This window comes from Scyliorhinus torazame, chromosome 5, assembly GCF_047496885.1.
Source record: "Scyliorhinus torazame isolate Kashiwa2021f chromosome 5, sScyTor2.1, whole genome shotgun sequence".
In the NCBI taxonomy this organism is placed as follows: domain Eukaryota; kingdom Metazoa; phylum Chordata; class Chondrichthyes; order Carcharhiniformes; family Scyliorhinidae; genus Scyliorhinus; species Scyliorhinus torazame.
This window is the reverse complement of record NC_092711.1, coordinates 264,386,287-264,410,263: the sequence shown is the minus strand read 5'-3', so window position 1 is coordinate 264,410,263 and position 23,977 is coordinate 264,386,287. Positions and strand designations below refer to the sequence as shown.

Below are 23,977 nucleotides of genomic sequence, written 5' to 3'. Positions count from 1 at the left end.
AACCTGTTGGACTTTAACCTGGTGTTGTAAGACTTCTTACTGTGCTCACCGCAGTCCAACAAGCCAGCATCTCCACATCATGGCTACCATCGACACCGCAAACTGCCGGCTCAAAGTAGAGAGGATCTCCAGGAAGATCGCGCATATAGACACTGACATTAAGTTTCTACAAAGATGCAAGATAGCAGACAAGATAACTGCAAATGCTTGCATTCAAAGCATTGTCTTGCATCTTTGAATTTGTCTATATATATGTTTCTGGAACATACCTCTTCATTCACCTGAGGAAGGAGCAGTGCTCCGAAAACTCGTGGTTGAAACAAACCTGTTGGACTTTAACCTGGTGTTGTAAGGCTTCTTACTGTGCTCACCCCATCCAACGCCGGCATCTCCACATCATGGCTACCAATGACACCGCAAACTGCCGGCTCAAAGTAGAGAGGATCTCCAAGAAGATCGCGCATATAGACACTGACATTAAGTTTCTACAAAGATGCAAGATAGCAGACAAGATAACTGCAAATTATCATTGCATTCAAAGCATTGTCTTGCATCTTTGAGTTTGTCTTTATATATATGTTTCTGGAACATACCTCTTCATTCACCTGAGGAAGGAGCAGTGCTCTGAAAGCTAGTGTTTGAAACAAACCTAGTACATAAGAACATAAGAACTAGGAACAGGAGTAGGCCATCTGGCCCCTCGAGCCTGCTCCGCCATTCAATGAGATCATGGCTGATCTTTGTGGACTCAGCTCCACTCTCCAGCCCGTACACCATATCCCCGAATCCCTTTATTCTTTAATTTTCTTAAAAACGTTTAAAGAAGGAGCCTCAACTGCTTCACTGGGCAAGGAATTCCAGAGATTCACAACCCTTTGGGTGAAGAAGTTCCTCCTAAACTCGGTCCTAAATCTACTTCCCCTTATTTTGAGGCTATGCCCCCTAGTTCTGCTTTCCCCGACTAGTGGAAATAACCTGCCCGCATCTATCCTATCTATTCCCTTCATAATTTTATATGTTTCAATAAGATCCCCCTGCATCCTTCTAAACTCCAATGAGTACAGTCCCAGTCTACTCAACCTCTCGTCATAATCTAATCCCCTCAGCTCTGGGATCAACCTAGTGAATCTCCTCTGCACTCCCTCCAGTGCCAATATGTCCTTTCTCAGGTAAGGAGACCAAAACTGAACACAATACTTCAGATGTGGCCTCACCAACACCTTATACAATTGCAGCATAACCTCCCTAGTCTTGAACTCCATTCCTCTAGCAATGAAATACACAACTCGATTAGCCTTCTTAATCACCTGTTGCACCTGCACACCAACTTTTTGCGACTCGTGCACCAGCACACCCAGGTCCCTCTGCACAGCAGCATGTTTTAACATCTTACCGTTTAAATAATAATCCATTCTGCTGTTATTCCTCCCAAAATGGATAGCCTCACACTTGGCAACATTGAATTCCATCTGCCAGACCCGAGCCCATTCACCTAACCTATCCAAATCCTTCTGAGGACTTCCGGTATCCTCTGCACTTTTTGCTTTACCACTCATCTTAGTGTCGTCTGCAAACTTTGCCACATTGCACTTGGTCCCCAACTCCAAATCATCTATGTAAATTGTGAACAACTGCGGGCCCAACACTGATCCTTGAGGGACCCCACTAGTTACAGGTTGCCAACCAGAGAAAAACCCATTTATCCCCACTCTCTGCTTTCTGTTAGTTAACCAATCCTCTACCCATGCTACCACTTTACCCTCAATGCCATGCATCTTTAGTTTATGCAGCAACCTTTTGTGTGGCACCTTGTCAAAAGCTTTCTGGAAATCCAGATATACCACATCCATTGGCTCCCCATTATCTACTGCACTGGTAACGTCCTCAAAAAATTCTACCAAATTAGTCAGACACGACCTACCCTTTATGAACCCATGCTGCGTCTGCCCAATGGGACAATTTCCCTCCAGGTGGACTTGTTGGACTTTAACCTGGTGTTGTAAGACTTCTTACTGGAATCAGGAAAGAACATTGTTGCTAAAATGACAACTTAAAGAGGTTGAAGAATTCTAAAGGTGTGACACATAAATGATATATATTTTCTGTCTGTTTTTGACTAGACTGTTCGGCAATAGTGATTTCTCAATGAAAAGGTTATTCTACTTTCTGGCAAGGCAGTGTGTCAAAAAAAATGTCTTACTACATTGACTTATAAATACTTCTGCTTGTGATTTGCGAAAGGAAAGAATGCATGCTGGGTTCAGAGGGAAAGAGATCTCTGTCGGGTCCGTCTGGCATCCGTTCCCTGTTACATCAGTTGTCTACTGTCGCCTGGGAGATTTATTTCGTGTAATGCTATTAATAGTGTTCCTGGAGAAACTGATACACAGTGCCCATAAAGGCAGGCTGCCAATGGAGGAATCCTGGATATAATGGAGCTCACTGCTGTTGGGGTCAGTTCCCAAGGTAGAGACACCTACATTGTATGTTATATTTATATTAAATACACACTGTTCGTTATCTTGGCTTATCCCTCGCACAATTTTTAAATAATGCCACAAGGTTCACCTACCTCCAATCCTCTGGTACCTCGCCTGTATCTCGTGAGGATTTGAAAATAATTCTCAGATCATCCATTATTTCCTCCCCGGCTTCCTTTAACAGCCTGGGATACAACCCACCTGGTCCTGGTGGTTTATCCGCCTTCAAGATGTCAGTCCCGCCAGTACTTCCTCCCTCATTATGTGGGCAGCACAGTGGCACAGGGTAGCATTGCTGCCTCACAGCTCCAGGTACCCGGGTTCAACTCCGACCTCGGGTGACTGCCTGTGTGGAGTTTTGCACGTCCTCCCCGTGTCTGCGTGGGTTTCCTCCGGGTGCTCCGGTTTTCTCCCACAGTCCAAAGGTGTGCAGGTTAGGTGGATTGGCCATGCTAAATTGCCCCTTAGTGTCCAAAAGGTAAGGTGGGCTTACTGGGTTACGGGGGTTAGGGTGGAGGTGGCCTGGCCCACGATTGGGGCCTACCAATCGGCAGGCCGGCATCTCGGGAGGGGGCCTCTTTTGCTCTGCGCCGGCCCCTGTAGCCCTACTCCATGTTGCGTCGGGGACGGCGCGGAGAAGGGAGTCACTGCGCAAGCACACATTGGCGCCGGTCCCACTGTGCATGCACAGACCCGCGGCGCCCATCTGACACCGGGCATCGGCAGCTGGAGTGGCATGGGTCCCTCCAGTGCCATGCTGGCTCCATGTAGGGGTCAGAATCGCTGCTCCTGAGGCCAAATTGACGCCGTCGAGAAACGTGAACGCATTTACGACGGCGTCAACGCTTAGCCTCAGGATCAGAGAATCGAGCCCCTTGTACATCTCTGATAGGCCCTATCCTTTCCTCAGTTAGCGACTTGCTCTTTGGGTTTTCCTTGGATTTACTTGACATTATTTTTTCATATCCTCTCTTTGCTCTCCTGATTTCCTTTTTTGCTCCTCTCTGCTTTCTAATGTATTAAATGTGTGTGGCTTTCATAGTTTTCTTTTCCTGCTTTATCTTACCCTGTGTGTGTGGGCAGCACATGGTGCAGTGGTTAGCACTGCTGCCTCATAGCATCGAGGTCCCAGGTTCGATGTCGGCTCTGGGTCACTGTCCGTGTGGAGTTTGCACATTCTCCCCGTGTTTGCGTGGGTTTTGTCCCCACAACCCTAAGATGTGCAGGGTAGGTGGATTGGCCATGCTAAATTGCCCCTTAATTGGAAAAAATTAATTGGGTACTCTAAATTTTTTTTTTTAATCTTACCCTGTACGCAGGGTAAACAGGTAAACAGGGGGCTCTGTATTTGGCAGTAACATTTACACTGTGCCTGCAGAATCTCCCTTCCCACTGCCTCCCATTGGTCTGCCACTGATTTCCCATCAAACAGCTTTAACCAGTGTACTTTTGCCAAAAAACTTGTCTTTTTCCAATTTTGAACTTTTCCCTGTTCTACCTTTATCCATTTCCATAATTATGCTAAACCTAACTATATTATGGCTTCTATCTCCAAAATGACTGCTACTTCATCCACTTGCCCAGCTTCATTTCCGAAGACTAAATCTAGAATTGCACTCCCTCGCGTTGGGCTTGTTACTTGCTGACTAAAAAAAGTCCTCTTGAATGTAGATCAATAATTTTCTGCCCTCTGCCCATTAAACTGTTTGCATCCTAGTTGGTATTAGGGTAGTTGGAGCCCCCAACTATTGTTGCCCTATTGGTTTTGCACTCAGAAATTTTCCTACGTATTTTCTCTTCTATCTCCATCTCACTAGTTGGAGGTTTAAAGTACAATCTCAGCAGTGTGTAGTTTTTTATTTCTGAACTCAGTCAATGATCCTCATTTGGTGCTTCATTTAGTATATCATCCCTTCTCACAACTGTAATTAATCCTTTAACCAATAATGCTACACCCCCACCTTTTCTAGCCTCCTCTCTATCCTGCCTGAAAACTCTATATCCAGGGCTGTTGAGTTGCCATTTTTCCCTCTTTGAGCTGAGTTCCCATTATAGCGATATCATGCTGCCTTGGGGCTAGCTGTGCCCTCAGCTCTCTGGCTTTGCTTGCTGTACTCCTTGTATTTAAATAAATGTATTTTAACATTGGCAAATTCCTGTGCTGTAAACATTTTAACCTTTGCTTCTTCTGTCTTTCAGAGTCACTCACCCTTTCCCTGCTCTGAATTTCTCCTATCTGAATCTGCCCTCAGGTGCTCATCCTCCTGCCAATTTAACTTAAACCCTTCCAATAACACTAGCAAATCTCCCTGCAAGGATATTTGTCCACTCCTGTTCAAGCTTGTATAGATCATAAATATAGATTTCACCTTCCCCAGGATTGGTCCCCATGTAGCATGTCCTTCTACATGTGTTCAGAGTAGAACGCACCTACGGTGCTCCTTGTTACTCACACAGCTGATTTACTTCTCCTTGAGTACTCGTGGCACCTTTGAGGGGAGACGGTGATGTAGTGGTATTGTCATTGGCCTAGTAATCCAGAGGTCCAAGCTTCAAATCCCATTACGACAACTGGTGGAATTTAAATTCAATGAACAAAGTCTGGAATATAAAGCTAGTCGCAGTAATGGTGATCATAAGACTATCACTGATTGTCGTAAAAAACAGCCTCTACAATGCAGCTCAGGGTTGGTGCATTCAATGACATTAATTGGTCAGCCAAAGCCCAAGGGCTGTGGAACATACCTGTGATGTGTTTCATTCATTTTGTATTTAAAATTTTACAAATGCTTGAAAATTTAGAGTTAAAGACTTATTAACAAACTTATTTTACACTGCATCTCCTGCCAAAGCAATATGGCCATGCAAGATGGCCACTAATACCCATCTGCCCATGAGCACTGGTCCATGCATAGGCAGGAATCCGATGACATCAGTGCTAGAGCCTGCAGCCTGGAACTGAGAGTAGTAGAAGAAGGAGGGAAGGATTTGTAGACGAGAAACTACAATTCTTTCCTTTTGGGATATTTTACTGCAATCGTGATTCTAAACCCTGCCTCACCATCCCAGTAATGCAAGTGGATTGCAGGTTGCTGAGAGTGAGTGTTAGGTGAGGTAACACAGTCGAACAGTCATAGCACCGTACAATCCATCTCCATTACAGGGATAGTGAGACAGAGTTCAGAAATACTCACCAACATGCACGGCATTGGCTGCAAACACAGCCTTTATTTTAACCTAAATTTTAAGTTTATGTCAGTTGCTTTTTCTCAAGCTTTATTCCAATCTTCCCACAATGTGAAGCACTCCCATTCCTCTCCCATTTCTCCTGTGAACAAATCTGATATGTATATCTCCATGCTTGAAATGTTAGTTTACCCAAAATCGAAATTTCTATTAGCTTAGTACAGTGAGACCCATGCATCTGTTCAGAATGTGAGCTGAACGGCTGGAAATGCTATCCTTTCTCTTTCATGAACAATCATTCAAATATTCAGAGTCACTCCGGCTCTGACTGACAAGCTTGACATAGTGGGTATTGGTAACGAATCCCTGGTTATTGGACTTAACCCAAAAGTGTTCCCTGTTGAAAAATGCCGTGACTTCATTAATATTCTGATAGACACTATTAGCCTCTAGCAAAGAACACCATGCATTTCATAGCTAATCTGTATTGACTTGTTTTTATATCTGCTTAATATATGGATCTAAACTCAAAATTGTATATTGTGCAGGTACATAGTCACAGGGAGTAATGCATGGTGAAGTACTCTCAGATTTCAGCACCAGTTTTGTGTTAGTTCTACAGCCAGCTCGCGAACTGGCCTACTTAGGCTTGGATAGTTGACTGCCCCATCATTACCAGAGAAACTCAGAAATAGCATTATCTCATTGCTGGTCATCAGTTTGCTTCAGAAGGTTGGTTTAATTTTTGCTAAGCCAAGATGGACAGCAGAATTTCCATTTTGTTTGTACATGTTTGCCCTTAATTGCAGTGCTTACATAAATAGATCTAAAGCAAACAAATTCAAATAATTCCAAAATAAAGTTCAATGCCACCAACAGAAACAAAGTAACTGGACCGAATATAATTATAAAAATGTAAACTGAAAAGAGTCCAAATAAATATCACTAGCTAGGAACCAGGGAATGAATCTAAACATGTATTGAAATTAGTCTAAACTCTGCACAGAAAACAAAACACAAAATATAATAGAAATATATTGAGCAAACAAACAAACTGCATAGAACTCTGGAGCATCGAAACAATAATCATCTTAAACGGCATGAGAGAGGAATTCGTATTGGAGAGATGGTGGGGGAGATTATGGACAGGGGTTTTGTAGAATGATAGGGTAGGAACTGAGGCGGGTGGTGTGCTAGTTTGCCGGTACCTTCCCGTCTGGAGCCTTTTTCAGGAAAGCCATATTGAGCACAGAAGAACTTGCTAAGTTAATTGTTAAAGGGTCAGTTAAGGCCATTGATCAGTTGGCCTGCAATGCAAGAACATGGTAGATGTCTGGAAACAAATTCTTGATTGAAGACCGGAGATTTGTGGGAAGAGGCAACCCTCCAGGATCACTTTGATCATCTCAAGATGAAGATGTTCTCTCCCTTCCTTTCCTGCAAGGTATTCTATTGGCCCTCCAGCTTTGAAAGCCCACCTGCCACCTTTAATTGGATGACGAGTGCACCCTCTGGCCTGTAATTGAGCAATCCTGCAAAAATCACTTATCCATGGTCAGGACCTGCTTTGGATGCCAATATTGGACACAAAATATCCTGCCTAACATGTTAAAATAAATGTGTCACCAATAAAAGTTTAATTTTGAGGTGACGCAATGGCTGAAAAATGACTTAACTGAATTTTCTTTTTAATTTTCCCCTTAGCCATGCTCCTAGCCCAATCTTGTCACTTTTGCCTTGACCACAGTTGGGCAACTCGACTGAGAAGTGAAAGAAATTGTTTATTTTCAATGAATCATTGGTAGGATGCGAGTGTCCATGGCAAGGCCAGCATTTGTTGTCCACCCTAATTGCCCTTGAGATGGTGGTGGGGAGCTGCCTTCTCTGATGCCGCAGTCCTTGTGGTGTAGGTAGATCGACATTGCTGTTAGGGAGGGAATTCCAGGATTTTGACCTAACAACAAAAAATGAACGGTGATACAGTTCCAGGACAGGATTGTGTGAGGCTTGAGGGAAACTTGCAAGTAATGGTGTTCTGTTCCCATGCGTCTGCTGCCCTTACTTTTCTGGGCAGTAGACGTTGCAGATTTGGAAGATGCTGTCCTCGGAGTTTGAAAAGGGATTTATTTGCACTGAATTGTATTGGTTTGGGTCACAATAAGCTTACTGTGACCATCAGTGATACCCAGGACCCGTTACTCTACATCACAAGAGAGCCTTTAATTTAGTTTATGAATGAATCATTGTGAGCCCTTTTGATAGTCAATGGACTAAAAAAGAAACGTCCTTGATATTTGTGACAGAGTCAGCCTCACCTCTGGCTCTGAGTAACAGAACAGGCACTACCAATGCCAAGCACTGATTATACATTCATTTTGCATGTTCATTCATTTTGCAGTCTATGTTTGATATTGTTCGCCGAACACAACCTTTTCTCCTCATCATTACACGCGTAAGTTTTCTTCGATAATTGTCTCCAGCCAGGAAGTACAAAATTGGGTCAATGCAGCTGTTGACACTGACCAATGGTCTTGTGATTTTATACGTGAAGTTCACAATGTTAAGTGCATAACAGTTCTTCTCGAGCACCCTGAAGGTGTAATACATTGTTCTTGTGATGTGGAATGGTACAAAACACAAGGAAAAGACAAACAACACAATGATGATCAATTTAATCGATTTCTTTTTGACATTGGATGAAGATCTGGTGGAGCCAGGCACAAGGCTTTTGTTCAACTTTATGGTCATTAAACTGTAACAGAAGACAATGACGAGGAAGGGTATAATGAAGAGAATCACCATGATTGCAGAACTGTATAAAACATATTGAGGAAAATCTTCCCTACGGGTTGTGTCGTGACAAAGTACATCATCCCCCCGACTGCTGGTTGTGACAAACAGCAAATTGGGAATGAGGCAGACGATGACTGCTACCCAGACCAGCATGCACACAAACCAGGCCTGCTTCACTTTAATCCACTTGAGCGATCGGAAGGGGAAGCACACACCCATGAACCTGTGCACACTGATGCAGGTAAGAAAAAGGATGCTGGAGTAGAGGTTGGCGTAGAAAATGAAGCGGGTTAACTTACACAGGACCACACCGAATGGCCAATCATTCCGATTGGCATAGTAATATGTGAGGAGTGGCAGAGATAGCACATACAGAAGGTCTGACAGGGCCAAGTTAAACATATAGATTATAGTTGCATTCCATGGTCGCATCTTGCACAGAAACATCCACAGTGCAATGGCATTGAGAACCAGGCCTACCACACATACAGTTCCATAGGATACTGGCAGTAAGATGTATTTGAACTCCTCATTGAAATGGCAGCTGTTACTGTTGTTACCAGAAGCATTACCATCGTCAGAATTAATTTCCGGGGGTGCAGACTCACTGTATCCAGAAGTTGAGGACATTGCTACAGTAGGGATCTGATGATAGCTCAATATTATTCTTGCTGCCATTTGGTACAGTCCAAGGTCAGGAACACCCCTGGGGGGAAAAAAAAAAAATATTTCTCAGAGAGCATGATGAAGAATATCTAAAATCTGACCTTTTCAAGTCGCCCCTCTGTAAAAAAAAAGCTGTGTTACAGCACCCAAGCCTAAAAGGTTCTAAAAAGCAATCTTATACCAGACTTGTGATTCTGATCGTTTGTGCAAAATAAATAGGTAGAATCAAAGACAATACATAGAATTTACAGTGCAGAAGGAGGCCTTTCGGCTCATTGAGTCTGCACCGGCCCTTGGAAAGAGCACCCCACCTAAGCCCACACTTCTGCTCATCCCCACAACCCAGGATCTCCACCCATCCCTTTTTGGATACTTAGGGTAATTTAGCATGGCCAATCCACCTAACCTCCACATCTTTGGACTGTGGGAGGAAACCGGAGCACCCGGAGGAAACCCACACAGACACGAGGAGAATGTGCAGACTCCGCACAGACAGTGACCAAAGCCAGGAATTGAACCTGGGACCCTGGAGCTGTGAAGCGACAGTGCTAACCACTGTGCTACCGTACCATAACATTGGTAAATCTCAGCTACATCTTGTCATAGATGGAGTTTCACTATTCTTCAAATCAAAATGAAAGATTTCCTATGACCTTCAGAATGCCCTCTACCTGACCTGCATCCAGGTGCAAGTTGGGAAGGAAATATTTCCCCAACATTTTTAAAATATATGCAATTTTTCATAGTGGATTTCATTTTGCTGATTCAGTGGCTTACATTCCTGAATTGGGAGAAAATCTAAATTCCTTAAGTATGATTAGTAATGCCAAAGGGGAATATTCATCATTTTGTTCGCGAAGGTTACTGTAAACAATCCCCTCAAGTGTTTTGACTTTTGATTCAATCACTTCAGACATATTTCAGAATGTTTCAGGCAGGAACATCGACACATTTGTATCCAGATACTCAACTCATCTTCGCACCTACTAATGCTGCCAACCTCATACCTGCTCTCATTGTCTTCACATACATCCAGCTATTCAACTAAGGCAGGCTCATCACCCAAACACATGCTGCACAACCACTGACACTCAGTTCTCTCTCTTTGAGGACGCAGTGGTACACATTAGAAGGAAGCAGAGCAGATCCAGTGGGCGACAAGTGCAACTGCACCCCCCGAGCCCTGTCGAGGAAGTGATTCTTTGTAATATGGAACCAACTCTGACAGGACCCACAGCATCCAACATCATTAAGAACATTAAAGATGACAGAACTTTCCTTTTTTATTTTCCTTCCCAAATCCCAACCCATATGTCATGAAATGCAAACATGCAGCCAATGAACACATAGAATAGGACATGACCAATGAGCAGTCAGGACACTCAGGGGTGGTATCTCACTATAAAAGGAATGATGCACTCACACCCCGCCTCTTCCCACAGACCAACATCTACAGAGTGAGACAGGGTGTATCCTCAGCATCACACCCCAGCACGTGGCTTAGAGTAAGGCTGGTTCAGTTTGACTCAGTTACTACATTTAGATTAGCAGAGAGTCAAACTCATTGAGAACTGTGCTAATAGTTCAATAAAACACATTGAACTCACTTCAAAGTCTGGAGCATCTTTTACTCAAAACTGCATCAAGTGGCAGCTTGTGTTATTCCAAATTACATAACACAACATGATACCAGGAGTCTGTTCAATCTAGTTAGTTTAACTCAGCAAGATCCGTGACAACCAGCGAATGTATACCGGCACAATGGAAAAGATTCAGGCTCCTCACCAGCTCAGGACCTCCGGCAATCTCAGTGCCAACTGACGGACATTCACGCAGAAATTTAATCTTTACGTCGAAGCATCAGACCTCAATGGTGCGTCTGATGCACGGAAGATAGCTCTTCTCCTCACCACAGCGGGTGATCACGCCGTGGAAGTATTCAACTCCTTTCACTTCGCCGAAGACCAGGACAAGACAAAGTTTCAGACTATCCTGGACAAGTTTGACAGCCACTGTGAGGTGGACACCAACAAAATCTTCGAGCGCTACATATTCAAGCGGCGATTGCAAGGTAAAGACCAATCCTTCAACTCATATTTAATGAACCTTAGACTGCTAACGCAATCCTGCAACTTTGGTGATATCACTGACTCCATGATCAGAGACCAAATCGATTTTAGAATTCACTCTGATCCTCTGAGAGAGCAGTTACTGAAGATCACGCATATGACCCTGCCAGTCGCGATTGAAACATGCACAGTGCATGAGCACGCTAAAAATCGCTATTCCCAGTACAAAACGGATGAAAATGATAAACTAGCCTCCTACGAGGCGGAGAGTGTGCAGGCCATCTCCAGGATGCAGCGCCTCAACATTGACGAAAGCGGCCATTTTGCGCGCTCTTCCCGGGGCCTGACGCATGCGCGATGCGAACGGGATAACGAAGCGGCCGAAACCCGCACTGCGCAGGTGCAGACTTCTGGAAACCGCACTGTGCATGTGCAATGACGCACGGAGCGTCAGGACACCGACGTCATGACGTGTTCGAACTGTGGCACCGCCCATTTAAAGAAACACTGCCCTGCAAGAGGCAGACGCTGTTTAAACTGCGAGAAGCCAGGCCACTATGCAGCCCTGAGCAGATCTGCACCACCAGTCCGAAGCCAGCGCTCCCAATTCCGGAATGTGCAACAACACCTACAGGATTCTGATCCCGGCAGTGCAACGGATCCAGATGCTGAATGCCTGGACAACGCCTACCGTGTGGGCATTATTACAAAGTGTGAATATGCCACATCAGACACATCACAAGTCCAATCGATCCTAGCTGTGGATTCCGAGGACGATTGGCGAGCAGTGATGAAGGTCAACCATTGCCCCATCCAGTTTAAGCTGGATACAGGTGCCTCTGCCAACCTCCTCACACAGGCAGACTTCAGACGCATTAAGAAGCCCCCCACGGTCCTTCCAGCTGCCTGCAAGCTCCTGGATTACAACGGGAATGCCATCACGGCACTGGGATCCTGCCATCTGCACGTATCCAACCGACACACACAAGCACGGTTACACTTTGAAATTGTTAAGCCGGACAGGACATCCCTACTATGTGCGCACGCCTGTAAGCAGCTGAACCTCATTCAAAGGATTTGCACCACGACATTCCTCCCATGTGGATCTTCAGGCCGGCATCAACGACATCGTCGCCTAGTATCGAGATGTGTTTGATGGGATGGGCACGCTGCCATATCGATACAAGATTCTACTGTGGTCTGATGCCAAGCCAGTGGTCCACGCACCACGACGAGTCCCTGCTCCACTGAGAGAGCGCCTGAAGGCACAGCTCAAGGATCGTCAGCAAAAAGGCATCAAATCCAAGGTCACCGAATCGACTGACTGGGTCAGCTCGATGGTGTGCGTAAAGAAGCCTTCGGGGGACCTGTGCATCTGCATTGATCCCAAGGATCTCAATCAGAATATCATGCGGGAACACTACCCCATCCCAAAGCGGGAAGGTCTCACAAGTGAGGTGGCACACACGCGCTTCTTCACCAAATTGGATGCATCACAGGGATTTTGGCAAATCCAGCTGGAAGAGTCCAGCAGAAGGCTCTGCACCTTCAACACTCCTTTTGGCAGATACTGCTACAATTGCATGCCATTTGGCACCATCTCGGCATCGGAAATATTCCATCGCATCATGGAGCAGATGATGGAAGGCATTAAAGAGTTTTGTGTGTACGTGGACGACATCATCATATGGTCCGCGACCCCTGAAGAACACGTGTCCCGTCTCCAGAAGGTATTCCGCCGTGTACATGCCAACGGCCTAAAGTTAAACAGGTCCAAATGTTGTTTTGGCACATCGACGCTCAAGTTCCTAGGCGACCAGATCTCACAGCATGGTGTGCGCCCGGACACAGACAAAATCAAGGCCATCGAGACGATGAAGGTCTCTGATGACAAAAAGGCGGTGCTGCGCTTCTTGGGTATGGTCAATTTTCTGGGCAAGTTAATTCCAAACATGGCCACACACACCACGGCCCTACGCAACCTGGTGAAAAAATCAACTGCCTTTGAGTGGAAGACAGCACACCAGACAGAGTGGCTGGAGCTGAAAGCCAAGCGCACCACTGCACCAGTCCTGGCATTCTTCGACCCGGACCAAAAGATATCCACAGATGCGAGTCAGGATGGCATCGGTGCGATGTTGCTTCAATGAGATGACACATCATCCTGGGCACCAGTAGCCTACGCATCAAGGGCGATGACGCCCACTGAAACCAGATATGCACAGATTGAGAAGGAGCTCCTGCTCTTTTTAAATCTCTGCTCCGACTCTCAGCTCCCGCGCTTTTTAAATCTCCGCTCCGACTCGCAGCTCACGCGCTTTTTAAATCTCCGTTCCGACTCGCAGCTCCTGCTCTTTTAAAATCTCCGCTCCGACTCGCAGCTCCCGCTCTTTTTAAATCTCCGCTCTGGCTCTCAGCTCCCGCGCTTTTTAAATCTCTGCTCCGACTCGCAGCTCCTGCTCTTTTTAAATCTCTGCTCCGACTAGCAGCTCCCGCGCTTTTTAAATCTCCGCGACTCTAAGCTCCCGCTCTTTTTAAATCTCTGCGACTCTCAGCTCCCGCGCTTTTTAAATCTCCGCGACTCTCAGCTCCCGCTCTTTTTAAATCTCCGCTCCGACTCGCAGCTCCTGCTCTTTTTAAATCTCTGAGGGGTTATGTCCAAGATTGCAGAGTTTGGTTATTAGTCTTGTCGGGATAATGGTGTTAAAGGCAGGGCTGTAGTCTATGAACAGCAGTCTTACATAGGTGTCCTTGTTGTTGGGCTGTTCGAGTGTTGATTGTAGAGCCAGGGAGATATCATCTGCTGTGGACCGGTTGTGGTGATTGGCAAACTGCTGTGGATTGAGACCATCTGGGAGGCTGGCAGTGATCCGTCTCACGACTAGCTGCTCGAAGCATTTCATGATAACAGACATCAGGACCACCGGTCTGTAGTCATTGAGGCAGGCTACCTTGTTCTTCTTTGGTACTGGTATTATGGTGGTCTTCTTGAAGGAGGTACGGACCTCAGAGTGGAGGAGTGAGATGGTGAAGATATCTGCGAATACACTCGCCAGCTGGTGAGTGTAACCATTTGTGATCACTTATTGTGAGGGGAATTGATTACAAAAGTAGCAAGGTTATGCTTCAGTCCGAGAGGGCATTGGTGAGACATCTGGGCCGGGATTCTCCCTTCTGGGGACTAAGTCCCCACTCTTGCGGGAAAACCGGCGCCAACGATTCCGGCATCAACGTCCCCCCAAGGTGAGGAATTCTCACCTGTCTGGAGGGCTAGGTGGACGCCGGAGGGTTGGTGCCACTCCAGCCGGCGCCGAAGGGACGGCACGAGTTCGCGCATGCATCAAAGGGCCGGCATGATCTCGCGCATACGCGGAACGGCCAGCGTGGTTCCGTGCATGCGCAGACCGGCCGGCGTATTTTGGCACATTCTCTTCTCCGCGTCGGCCCCCCGGGCAATATGACGGAGCCCTACAGGGGCTCGGCACGGAGGGAAGAAGTGCCCCCACGAAACAAGCCCGCCCGCAGATCAGTGGGCCCCAATCGCGGGCCAGGCCACCGTCGGGGCCCCCCTCCGGGGTCGGATCCCCCCACGCCCCCCCGAGGACTGCTCCCACCGACTTACCTGCCAAGTCCCGCTGTGTGGAACCATACGTAACCCACGCCAGCGGGACTGGCCAAAGATGGACGGCCGCTCGGCCTATCGGGGCCCGGAGAATCGCCGGGGGTGCCGCTGCCAAGCCCCCGACTGGCGTGAGGGAATCCTGCCCCGCCCAAATAATCGCGCCTGAGAATACCGCAGCTGGCGTTGGGGTGGCGGGGTGGGATTCGCGCCGCCCACCGGGGATTCACCGACCCGGCGGGGGTTCGAAGAATCCCGCCCCTGGAGTATTGTGTACACTATTGATCTCCTTACTTCAGGAAGGATATAAATGAATTAGAAGCAATTCCGAGAAGGTTTATTCGATTAATATCAGGAATGGACGGGCTGTCTTCGGAGGTTGGAGAGGTTAGGATGTACCCAGTAGGGTGTAGAAGAATGAGATGTGACTTGAGCAAAACCTTTACGATTCTGAGGGGTATTGACAGATTAGATGCGGAGAGGATGTTTTCACTCATTGGAGTATTTAGAACTGTCATAATATGCACCCATGCACATCATGAGGTAAAGACAGGCAGTGACAGACACCCAGGTTTGCCAATCAACACACAGGACAGAACACAACCAATCACCAGACAGAACACTAGAGGGGGACTTCCTACTATAAAACACACGAGGCATCAGCACTCCGCCTCTTTCCACTGGTGACAACTGTAGTGACAGTCAGGGTGTATATAGCAGTCAGCACCTTCTACACGTGGATCAGAGCTAGCCTGGTCTAGTAAGTTAGAATTAGTACACTTAGAATAGTAGACTGTCAACCCACAGCCAGCTGTGTGCATTGTTACAGAAGTTCAATAAATCGTATTGAACCAATGTCTACGTTTGGTATATGCTTTACAGTCCAACTGCATCCTGTTGCAGTCCGTGTTACCCCAGGGTGAATAACTCGACATGATACCAGGAGTCTACTTCATCGAAGAAATTTACCTTGAATAATTCAGTGACGACCAGCAAGTACCTTCCAGCAGCATGGAGAAGATCCAGGCCCCTCCACAGCTCCGGATCTCCGGCAATCTCGGCGCCAACTGGCCGGTCTTCAAGTAGAAGTTCAGTCTCTACATTGAGGCCTCGGGCCTCGAGGATGCGTCCGATGTCAGAAAAATCTGCTGCAACAGAAAAACAGTCCAACTAGGGAAGGGGCGGTACTGGACCTGGTATTGGGGAATGAGCCCGGCCAGGTGGTAGATGTTTCAGTAGGGGAGCATTTCGGTAACAGTGACCACAATTCAGTAAGTTTTAAAGTACTGGTGGACAAGGATAAGAGTGGTCCGAGGATGAATGTGCTAAATTGGGGGAAGGCTAATTATAACAATATTAGGCGGGAACTGAAGAACATAGATTGGGGGCGGATGTTTGAGGGCAAATCAACATCTGACATGTGGGAGGCTTTCAAGTGGCAGTTGAAAGGAATACAGGACCGGCATGTTCCTGTGAGGAAGAAAGATAAATACGGCAATTTTCGGGAACCTTGGATGACGAGTGATATTGTAGGCCTCGTCAAAAAGAAAAAGGAGGCATTTGTCAGGGCTAAAAGGCTGGGAACAGACGAAGCCTGTGTGGCATATAAGGAAAGTAGGAAGGAACTTAAGCAAGGAGTCAGGAGGGCTAGAAGGGGTCACGAAAAGTCATTGGCAAATAGGGTTAAGGAAAATCCCAAGGCTTTTTACACGTACATAAAAAGCAAGAGGGTAGCCAGGGAAAGGGTTGGCCCACTGAAGGATAGGCAAGGGAATCTATGTGTGGAGCCAGAGGAAATGGGCGAGGTACTAAATGAATACTTTGCATCAGTATTCACCAAAGAGAAGGAATTGGTAGATGTTGAGTCTGGAGAAGGGGGTGTAGATAGCCTGGGTCACATTGTGATCCAAAAAGACGAGGTGTTGGGTGTCTTAAAAAATATTAAGGTAGATAAGTCCCCAGGACCTGATGGGATCTACCCCAGGATACTGAAGGAGGCTGGAGAGGAAATTGCTGAGGCCTTGACAGAAATCTTTGGATCCTCGCTGTCTTCAGGGGATGTCCCGGAGGACTGGAGAATAGCCAATGTTGTTCCTCTGTTTAAGAAGGGTAGCAAGGATAATCCCGGGAGCTACAGGCCGGTGAGCCTTACTTCAGTGGTAGGGAAATTACTGGAGAGAATTCTTCGAGACAGGATCTACTCCCATTTGGAAGCAAATGGACGTATTAGTGAGAGGCAGCACGGTTTTGTGAAGGGGAGGTCGTGTCTCACTAACTTGATAGAGTTTTTCGAGGAGGTCACTAAGATGATTGATGCAGGTAGGGAAGTAGATGTTGTCTATATGGACTTCAGTAAGGCCTTTGACATGGTCCCTCATGGTAGACTAGTACAAAAGGTGAAGTCACACGGGATCAGGGGTGAACTGGCAAGGTGGATACAGAACTGGCTAGGCCATAGAAGGCAGAGGGTAGCAATGGAGGGATGCTTTTCTAATTGGAGGGCTGTGACCAGTGGTGTTCCACAGGGATCAGTGCTGGGACCTTTGCTCTTTGTAGTATATATAAATGATTTGGAGGAAAATGTAACTGGTCTGATTAGTAAGTTTGCAGAGGACACAAAGGTTGGTGGAATTGCGGATAGCGATGAGGACTGTCTGAGGATACAGCAGGATTTAGATTGTCTGGAGACTTGGGCGGAGAGATGGCAGATGGAGTTTAATCCGGACAAATGTGAGGTAATGCATTTTGGAAGGGCTAATGCAGGTAGGGAATATACAGTGAATGGTAGAACCCTCAAGAGTATTGAAAGTCAAAGAGATCTAGGAGTACAGGTCCACAGGTCATTGAAAGGGGCAACACAGGTGGAGGAGGTAGTCAAGAAGGCATACGGCATGCTTGCCTTCATTGGCCGGGGCATTGAGTATAAGAATTGGCAAGTCATGTTGCAGCTGTATAGAACCTTAGTTAGGCCACACTTGGAGTATAGTGTTCAATTCTGGTCGCCACACTACCAGAAGGATGTGGAGGCTTTAGAGAGGGTGCAGAAGAGATTTACCAGAATGTTGCCTGGTATGGAGGGCATAAGCTATGAGGAGTGATTGAATAAACTCGGTTTGTTCTCACTGGAACGAAGGAGGTTGAGGGGCGACCTGATAGAGGTATACAAAATTATGAGGGGCATAGACAGAGTGGATAGTCAGAGACTTTTCCCCAGGGTAGAGGGGTCAATTACTAGGGGGCATAGGTTTAAGGTGAGAGGGGCAAGGTTTAGAGTAGATGTACGAGGCAAGTTTTTTACGCAGAGGGTAGTGGGTGCCTGGAACTCACTACCGGAGGAGGTAGTGGAAGCAGGGACGATAGGGACATTTAAGGGGCATCTTGACAAATATATGAATAGGATGGGAATAGAAGGATACGGACCCAGGAAGTGTAGAAGATTGTAGTTTAGTTGGGCAGTATGGTCGGCACGGGCTTGGAGGGCCGAAGGGCCTGTTCCTGTGCTGTACATTTCTTTGTTCTTTGTTCTTTGTTGCTCCTATCGACTGCGGGGGACCAGGCCATCCAAATCTTCAATTCGCTCACTTTTGCCGACGGCGAGGACAAGACCAAGTTCCAGTGAAGTGAAGTCGAAACAAATGAGAGCTTTGAGCGCTATGTCTTCCAGCAATGCCTTCAGGGTAAGGATGAGCCTTTCCAATCCTTTCTAACTCATCTCCGCATATTAGCGCAATCCTGCAACTACGGTGACACCGCTGATTCCCTCATCAGGGATCAGATCGTGTTTGGGGTCCACTCCGCCGCCCTGCGGGAACAGCTCCTAAAAATAAAAAACATGACTCTGCCAGTCGCCATCGGGACGTGTAAAGTGCATGAACAAGCGAAAAGTCACTACTCCCGCCTTAAATCGGCAGAACAGGACCAACTTGCCTCCCACGAGGCAGAGAGTGTACAGGCCATCGCCCGAATGCGGCACCTTAGCATCGATGAAGGCGGCCATTTCGCGCGCTTTTCCCGGGGTCCCACGCATGCGCGCCACGGATGAGGGAATGAAGCGGCCGAAGACCACACTGCGCAGGTGCGAGCGGCGGCTGACCGCACTGCACATGTGCGACGACGCACGGAGCATTACGATGTCAACGTCATGACGTGCCTGAACTGCGGCACCGCCCACTTAAAGCGGCAATGTCCTGCAAGAGGCAGGCAATGTTTAAATTGTGGGAAGCCTGGCCATTATGCAGCCTTATGCAGGTCTGCACCTCCGATCGTGGGCCAGCAATCCCAGTTCCAACGCAAACGAGTTCGAAGTGTGCAGCAAGGGCTGCTGGATTCGGATCCTGGTAACACCACGAATCCAGAGGACAACTGCCTGGAGTCCCCATATCGTGTGGGCATCATTACTACGTATGACAAGGCCTCGTCAAACTCAGCAACACGCCTACCCATCCTCAACGTGGATTCTGCGGACGAATGCGTGCTGTCGTACACGTTAACCAATGCAGCATCCGGTTCAAGCCGGATACTGGTGCTTCAGCCAATCTCATATCTCAAGCAGATCTTGCTCGCATCAAAAGGCAGCCAAAAATTCTTCCGCCGGCCTGCCAGCTGCTTGATTATAATGGCAATGCCATGTCTGCATTAGGGTCTTGTCACCTGCATGTCACCAACAAGACCATCAATGCCACACTGCGATTCGAAATCGTCAAGCCTGACAAGGCTTCCCTGCTTGGTGCCCATGCATGCAATCTCGTCCAGCGCATACATGCCATGTCGTCTGCCAATGCGAATCTTCAGGCGGACATTGACAAAATCCTGTCACAATACCCGGATCTGTTCAGTGGGATGGGTACGCTGCCATACCGTTACAAAACCTTACTCCGGCCTGATGCCACGCCTGTGATCCATGCACCACGCCGGGTGCCGGCTTCTCTGAAGGACTGTTTAAAGGCACAGCTACAGGAGCACCAAGACCAGGGTATAATCCTCTAAAGTGACGGAACCGACTGACTGGGTCAGCTCGATGGTCTGTGTGAAGAAGCCCTCAGGTGAATTGCGCATATGTATAGATCCCCAGGATCTTAACCGAAACAGAACCCTCCTCTATCCAAAAAAAAACCAACCGCTGTAAAGATCAAGAGGAAGGCTCGAGGCCAGGTAGAAGTAGAAAGAAGTTGAACCGTGACGTCACAGCCTGCAGGTAAGGGATTGGCTGGTGACTGGTAAGTAGTTTTTATTTTATTTTTCCTCAGGTGTTATCGTGTGGGGCGCAGAGGTTGCTGAGTGAGTGCTTGCTGAGAAGGGGAGTAGATTTTTTTTTAAACTTACTGTAGGGAGTTTCCAGCTGAATCCGGTCAGAGTGAGGACAGAGTGACTGCTGGGTAAGCAGTGAAGATTTAAATTGTTTGCGCCGGCCAATAACAGCGGATTGCTGTTCTCGTGTGGTGCGAAGTGGTTGCTGGTTAAGTGTTTTATTTTTACATGTGTTTAAGTTGGGCAGTTTCTAAACCCTAGACACTACACTTGTAGTGTTCCCCCACTCTTCCACCTCCTTTAACCTAAGGGGTAGAGTGAATAACAGGTAAGCTCTTTCCTTCTTTTTTTATCTAGAGGGAATGGCAGGGAAGGTAGTGCAATGTTCCTCCTGCGGAATGTTTGAGGTGAGGGACGCCGTCAGTGTCCCTGCTGATTTCATCTTTGGGAAGTGCACCCATCTCCAGCTCCTCAGAAACCGCGTTAGGGTACTGGAGCTGGATGAATTTCGGATCATTCGGGAGGCAGAGGTGGTCATAGATAGAAGCTTCAGGGATGTAGTTACTCCGAAGAATAAAGATATATGGGTGATGGTGAGAGTGTCTGGGAGGAAGCAGTCAGTACAGGGATTCCCTGTGGTCGTTCCCCTTAGTAACAAGTATACCGCTTTGGATACTACTGGGGGGGATGACTTACCAGGGGTAAGCCATGGGGTACAGGTCTCTGGCACGGAGTCTGTCCCTGTTGTTCAGAAGGGAAGGGGGGAGAGGAGTAGAGCATTAGTCATTGGAGACTCCATAGTTAGGGGGATAGATAGGAGATTCTGTGGGAACGAGAGAGACTCACGGTTGGTGTGTTGCCTCCCAGGTGTCAGGGTCTGTGATGTCTCGGATCGTGTTTTCGGGATCCTTAAGGGGGAGGGGGTGCAGCCCCAAGTCGTGGTCCACATAGGTACCAACGACATAGGTAGGAAAAGGGATGGGGATGTAAGGCAGGAATTCAGGGAGCTAGGATGGAAACTTAGATCTAGGACAGAGTTATTATCTCTGGGTTGTTACCCGTGTCATGTGCTCGCGAGACGGGGAAGAGGGAGAGAGAGGAGTTGAACACGTGGCCACAGGGATGGTGCAGGAGGGAAGGTTTCAGATTTCTGGATAATTAGGGCTAATTCTGGGGTCGGTGGGACCTCTACAAACAGGATGGTCTACACCTGGACCAGGGGGGTACCAATATCCTGGGGGGGAAATTTGCTAATGCTCTTCAGGAGGGTTTAAACTAGTTCAGCAGGGGCTTGGGAACCTGAATTGTAGCTCCAGTATACAGGAGGTTGAGAGTAGTGAGGTCATGAGTAAGGTTTCAAAGTTGCAGGAGTGTACTGGCAGGCAGGAAGGTGGTTTAAAGTGTGTCTTCGTCACTGCCAGGAGCATCCGGGATAAGGTGGGTGAACTTGCGGCATGGGTTGGTACCTGGGACTTCGATGTTGTGGCCATTTCGGAGACATGGATAGAGCAGGGACAGGAATGGTTGTTGCAGGTGTCAGGGTTTAGATATTTCAGTAAGCTCAGGGAAGGTGATAAAAGAGGGGGAGGGGTGGCATTGTTAGTCAAGGACAGTATTACGGTGGCAGAAAGGACGTTTGATGAAGACTCGTCCATTGAGGTAGTATGCGCTGAGGTTAGAAACAGGAAAGGAGAGGTCACCCTGTTCGGGGTTTTCTATAGGCCTCCGAAAAGTTCCAGAGATGTAGAGGAAAGGATTGCAAAGATAATTCTGGATAGGAGCGAAAGCAACAGGGTAGTTGTTATGGGGGACTTTAACTTTCCAAATATTGACTGGAAATGCTATAGTTCGAGTAATTTAGATGGGTCCGTTTTTGTCCAATGTGTGCAGGAGGGTTTCCTGACACAGTATGTAGATAGGCCAACGAGAGGCGAGGCCATATTGGATTTGGTACTGGGTAATGAACCAGGACAGGTGTTAGATTTGGAGGTAGGTGAGCACTTTGGTGATAGTGACCACAATTCGATTACGTTTACTCTAATGATGGAAAGGGATAGGTATATACCGCAGGGCAAGAGTTATATCTGGGGGAAAGGCAATTATGATGCGATGTGGCAAGACTTAGGATGCATCGGATAGGGAGGAAAACTGCAGGGGATGGGCACAATGGAAATGTGGAGCTTGTTCAAGGAACAGCTACTGCGTGTCCTTGATAAGTATGTACCTGTCAGGCAGGGAGCAAGTGGTCGAGCAAGGGAACCGTGGTTTACTAAAGCAGTCAAAACACTTGTCAAGAGGAAGAAGGAGGCTTATGTAAAGATGAGACATGAAGGTTCAGTTAGGGCGCTCGAGAGTTACAAGTTAGCTAGGAAGGATCTAAAGAGAGAGCTAAGAAGAGCCAGGAGGGGACATGAGAAGTCTTTGGCAGGTAGGATCAAGGATAACCCTAAAGCTTTCTATAGATATGTCAGGAATAAAAGAATGACTAGGGTAAGAGTAGGGCCAGTCAAGGACAGTAGTGGGAAGTTGTGCATGCAGTCCGAGGAGATAGGAGAGGTGCTAAATGAATATTTTTGGTCAGTATTCACACAGGAAAAAGACAATGTTGTCGAGGAGAATACTGAGATTCAGGCTACTAGACTAGAAGGGTTTGAGGTTCATAAGGAGGAGGTGTTAGCAATTCTGGAAAGTGTGAAAATAGATAAGTCCCCTGGGATGGATGAGATTTATCCTATGATTCTCTGGGAAGCTAGGGAGGAGATTGCTGAGCCTTTGGCTTTGATCTTTAAGACATCTTTGTCTACAGGAATAGTGCCAGAAGACTGGAGGATAGCAAATGTTGTCTCCTTGTTCAAGAAGGGGAGTAGAGACAACCCCGGTAACTATAGACCAGTGAGCCTTACTTCTGTTGTGGGCAAAGTCTTGGAAAGGTTTCAGAGATAGGATGTATAATCATCTGGAAAGGAATAATTTGATAAAGATAGTCAACATGGTTTTGTGAAGGGTAGGTCGTGCCTCACAAACCTTATTGAGTTCTTTCAGAAGGTGACCAAACAGGTGGATGAGGGTAAAGCAGTTGATGTGGTGTATATGGATTTCAGTAAAGCGTTTGATAAGGTCCCCCACGGTAGGCTACTGCAGAAAATATGGAGGCAATGGATTCAGGATGATTTAGCAGTTTGGATCAGAAATTAGCTAGCTGGAAGAAGACAAAGGGTGGTGGTTGATGGGAAATGTTCAGACTGGAGTCCAGTTACTAGTGGTGTACCACAAGGATCTGTTTTGGGACGACTGCTGTTTGTCATGTTTATAAATGACCTGGAGGAGGGCGTAGAAGGATGGGTGAGTAAATTTGCAGATGACACTAAAAATCGGTGGAGTTGTGGACAGTGCGGAAGGATGTTACAAGTTACAGAGGGTCATAGATAAGCTGCAGAGCTGGGCTGAGAGGTGGCAATTGGAGTTTAATGCAGAAAAGGGTGAGGTGATTCATTTTGGAAGGAATAACAGGAAGACAGAGTACTGGGCTAATGGTAAGATTCTTGGTAGTGTGTATGAGCAGAGAGATCTCGGTGTCCATGTACATAGATCACTGAAAGTTGCCACCCATGTTGAGAGGGTTGTTAAGAAGGCGTACGGTGTGTTAGCTTTTATTGGGAGAGGGATTGAGTTTCGGAGCCATGAGGTCATGTTGCAGCTGTACAAAACTCTGGTGCGGCCGCATTTGGAGTATTGTGTGCAATTCTGGTCGCCGCATTATAGGAAGGATGTGGAAGCATTGGAAAGGGTGCAGAGGAGATTTACCAGAATGTTGCCTGGTATGGAGGAAAGATCTTATGAGGGACGGCTGAGCGACTTGAGGCTGTTTTTGTTAGAGAGAAGAAGGTTAAGAGGCGACTTAATTGAGGCATACAAGA

At 47.1% G+C, this 23,977-nt stretch overlaps 1 protein-coding gene across 2 annotated transcripts in view; it reads right to left on the bottom strand.

Annotated features, from left to right (window-relative positions):
- Positions 1-6,683: 6,683 nt before the first annotated feature.
- The window catches only part of LOC140421105 (P2Y purinoceptor 4-like), a 51,676-nt gene continuing 34,382 nt past the window's right edge, over positions 6,684-23,977 (bottom strand). For both annotated transcript variants that reach the window (XM_072505498.1, XM_072505499.1), the window contains one exon: positions 6,684-9,165. In XM_072505498.1, the coding sequence (XP_072361599.1) occupies positions 8,037-9,137 (1,101 nt within the window). In that variant the 5' untranslated portion in view covers positions 9,138-9,165 and the 3' untranslated portion in view covers positions 6,684-8,036. The remainder of the gene's footprint in view (positions 9,166-23,977) is intronic.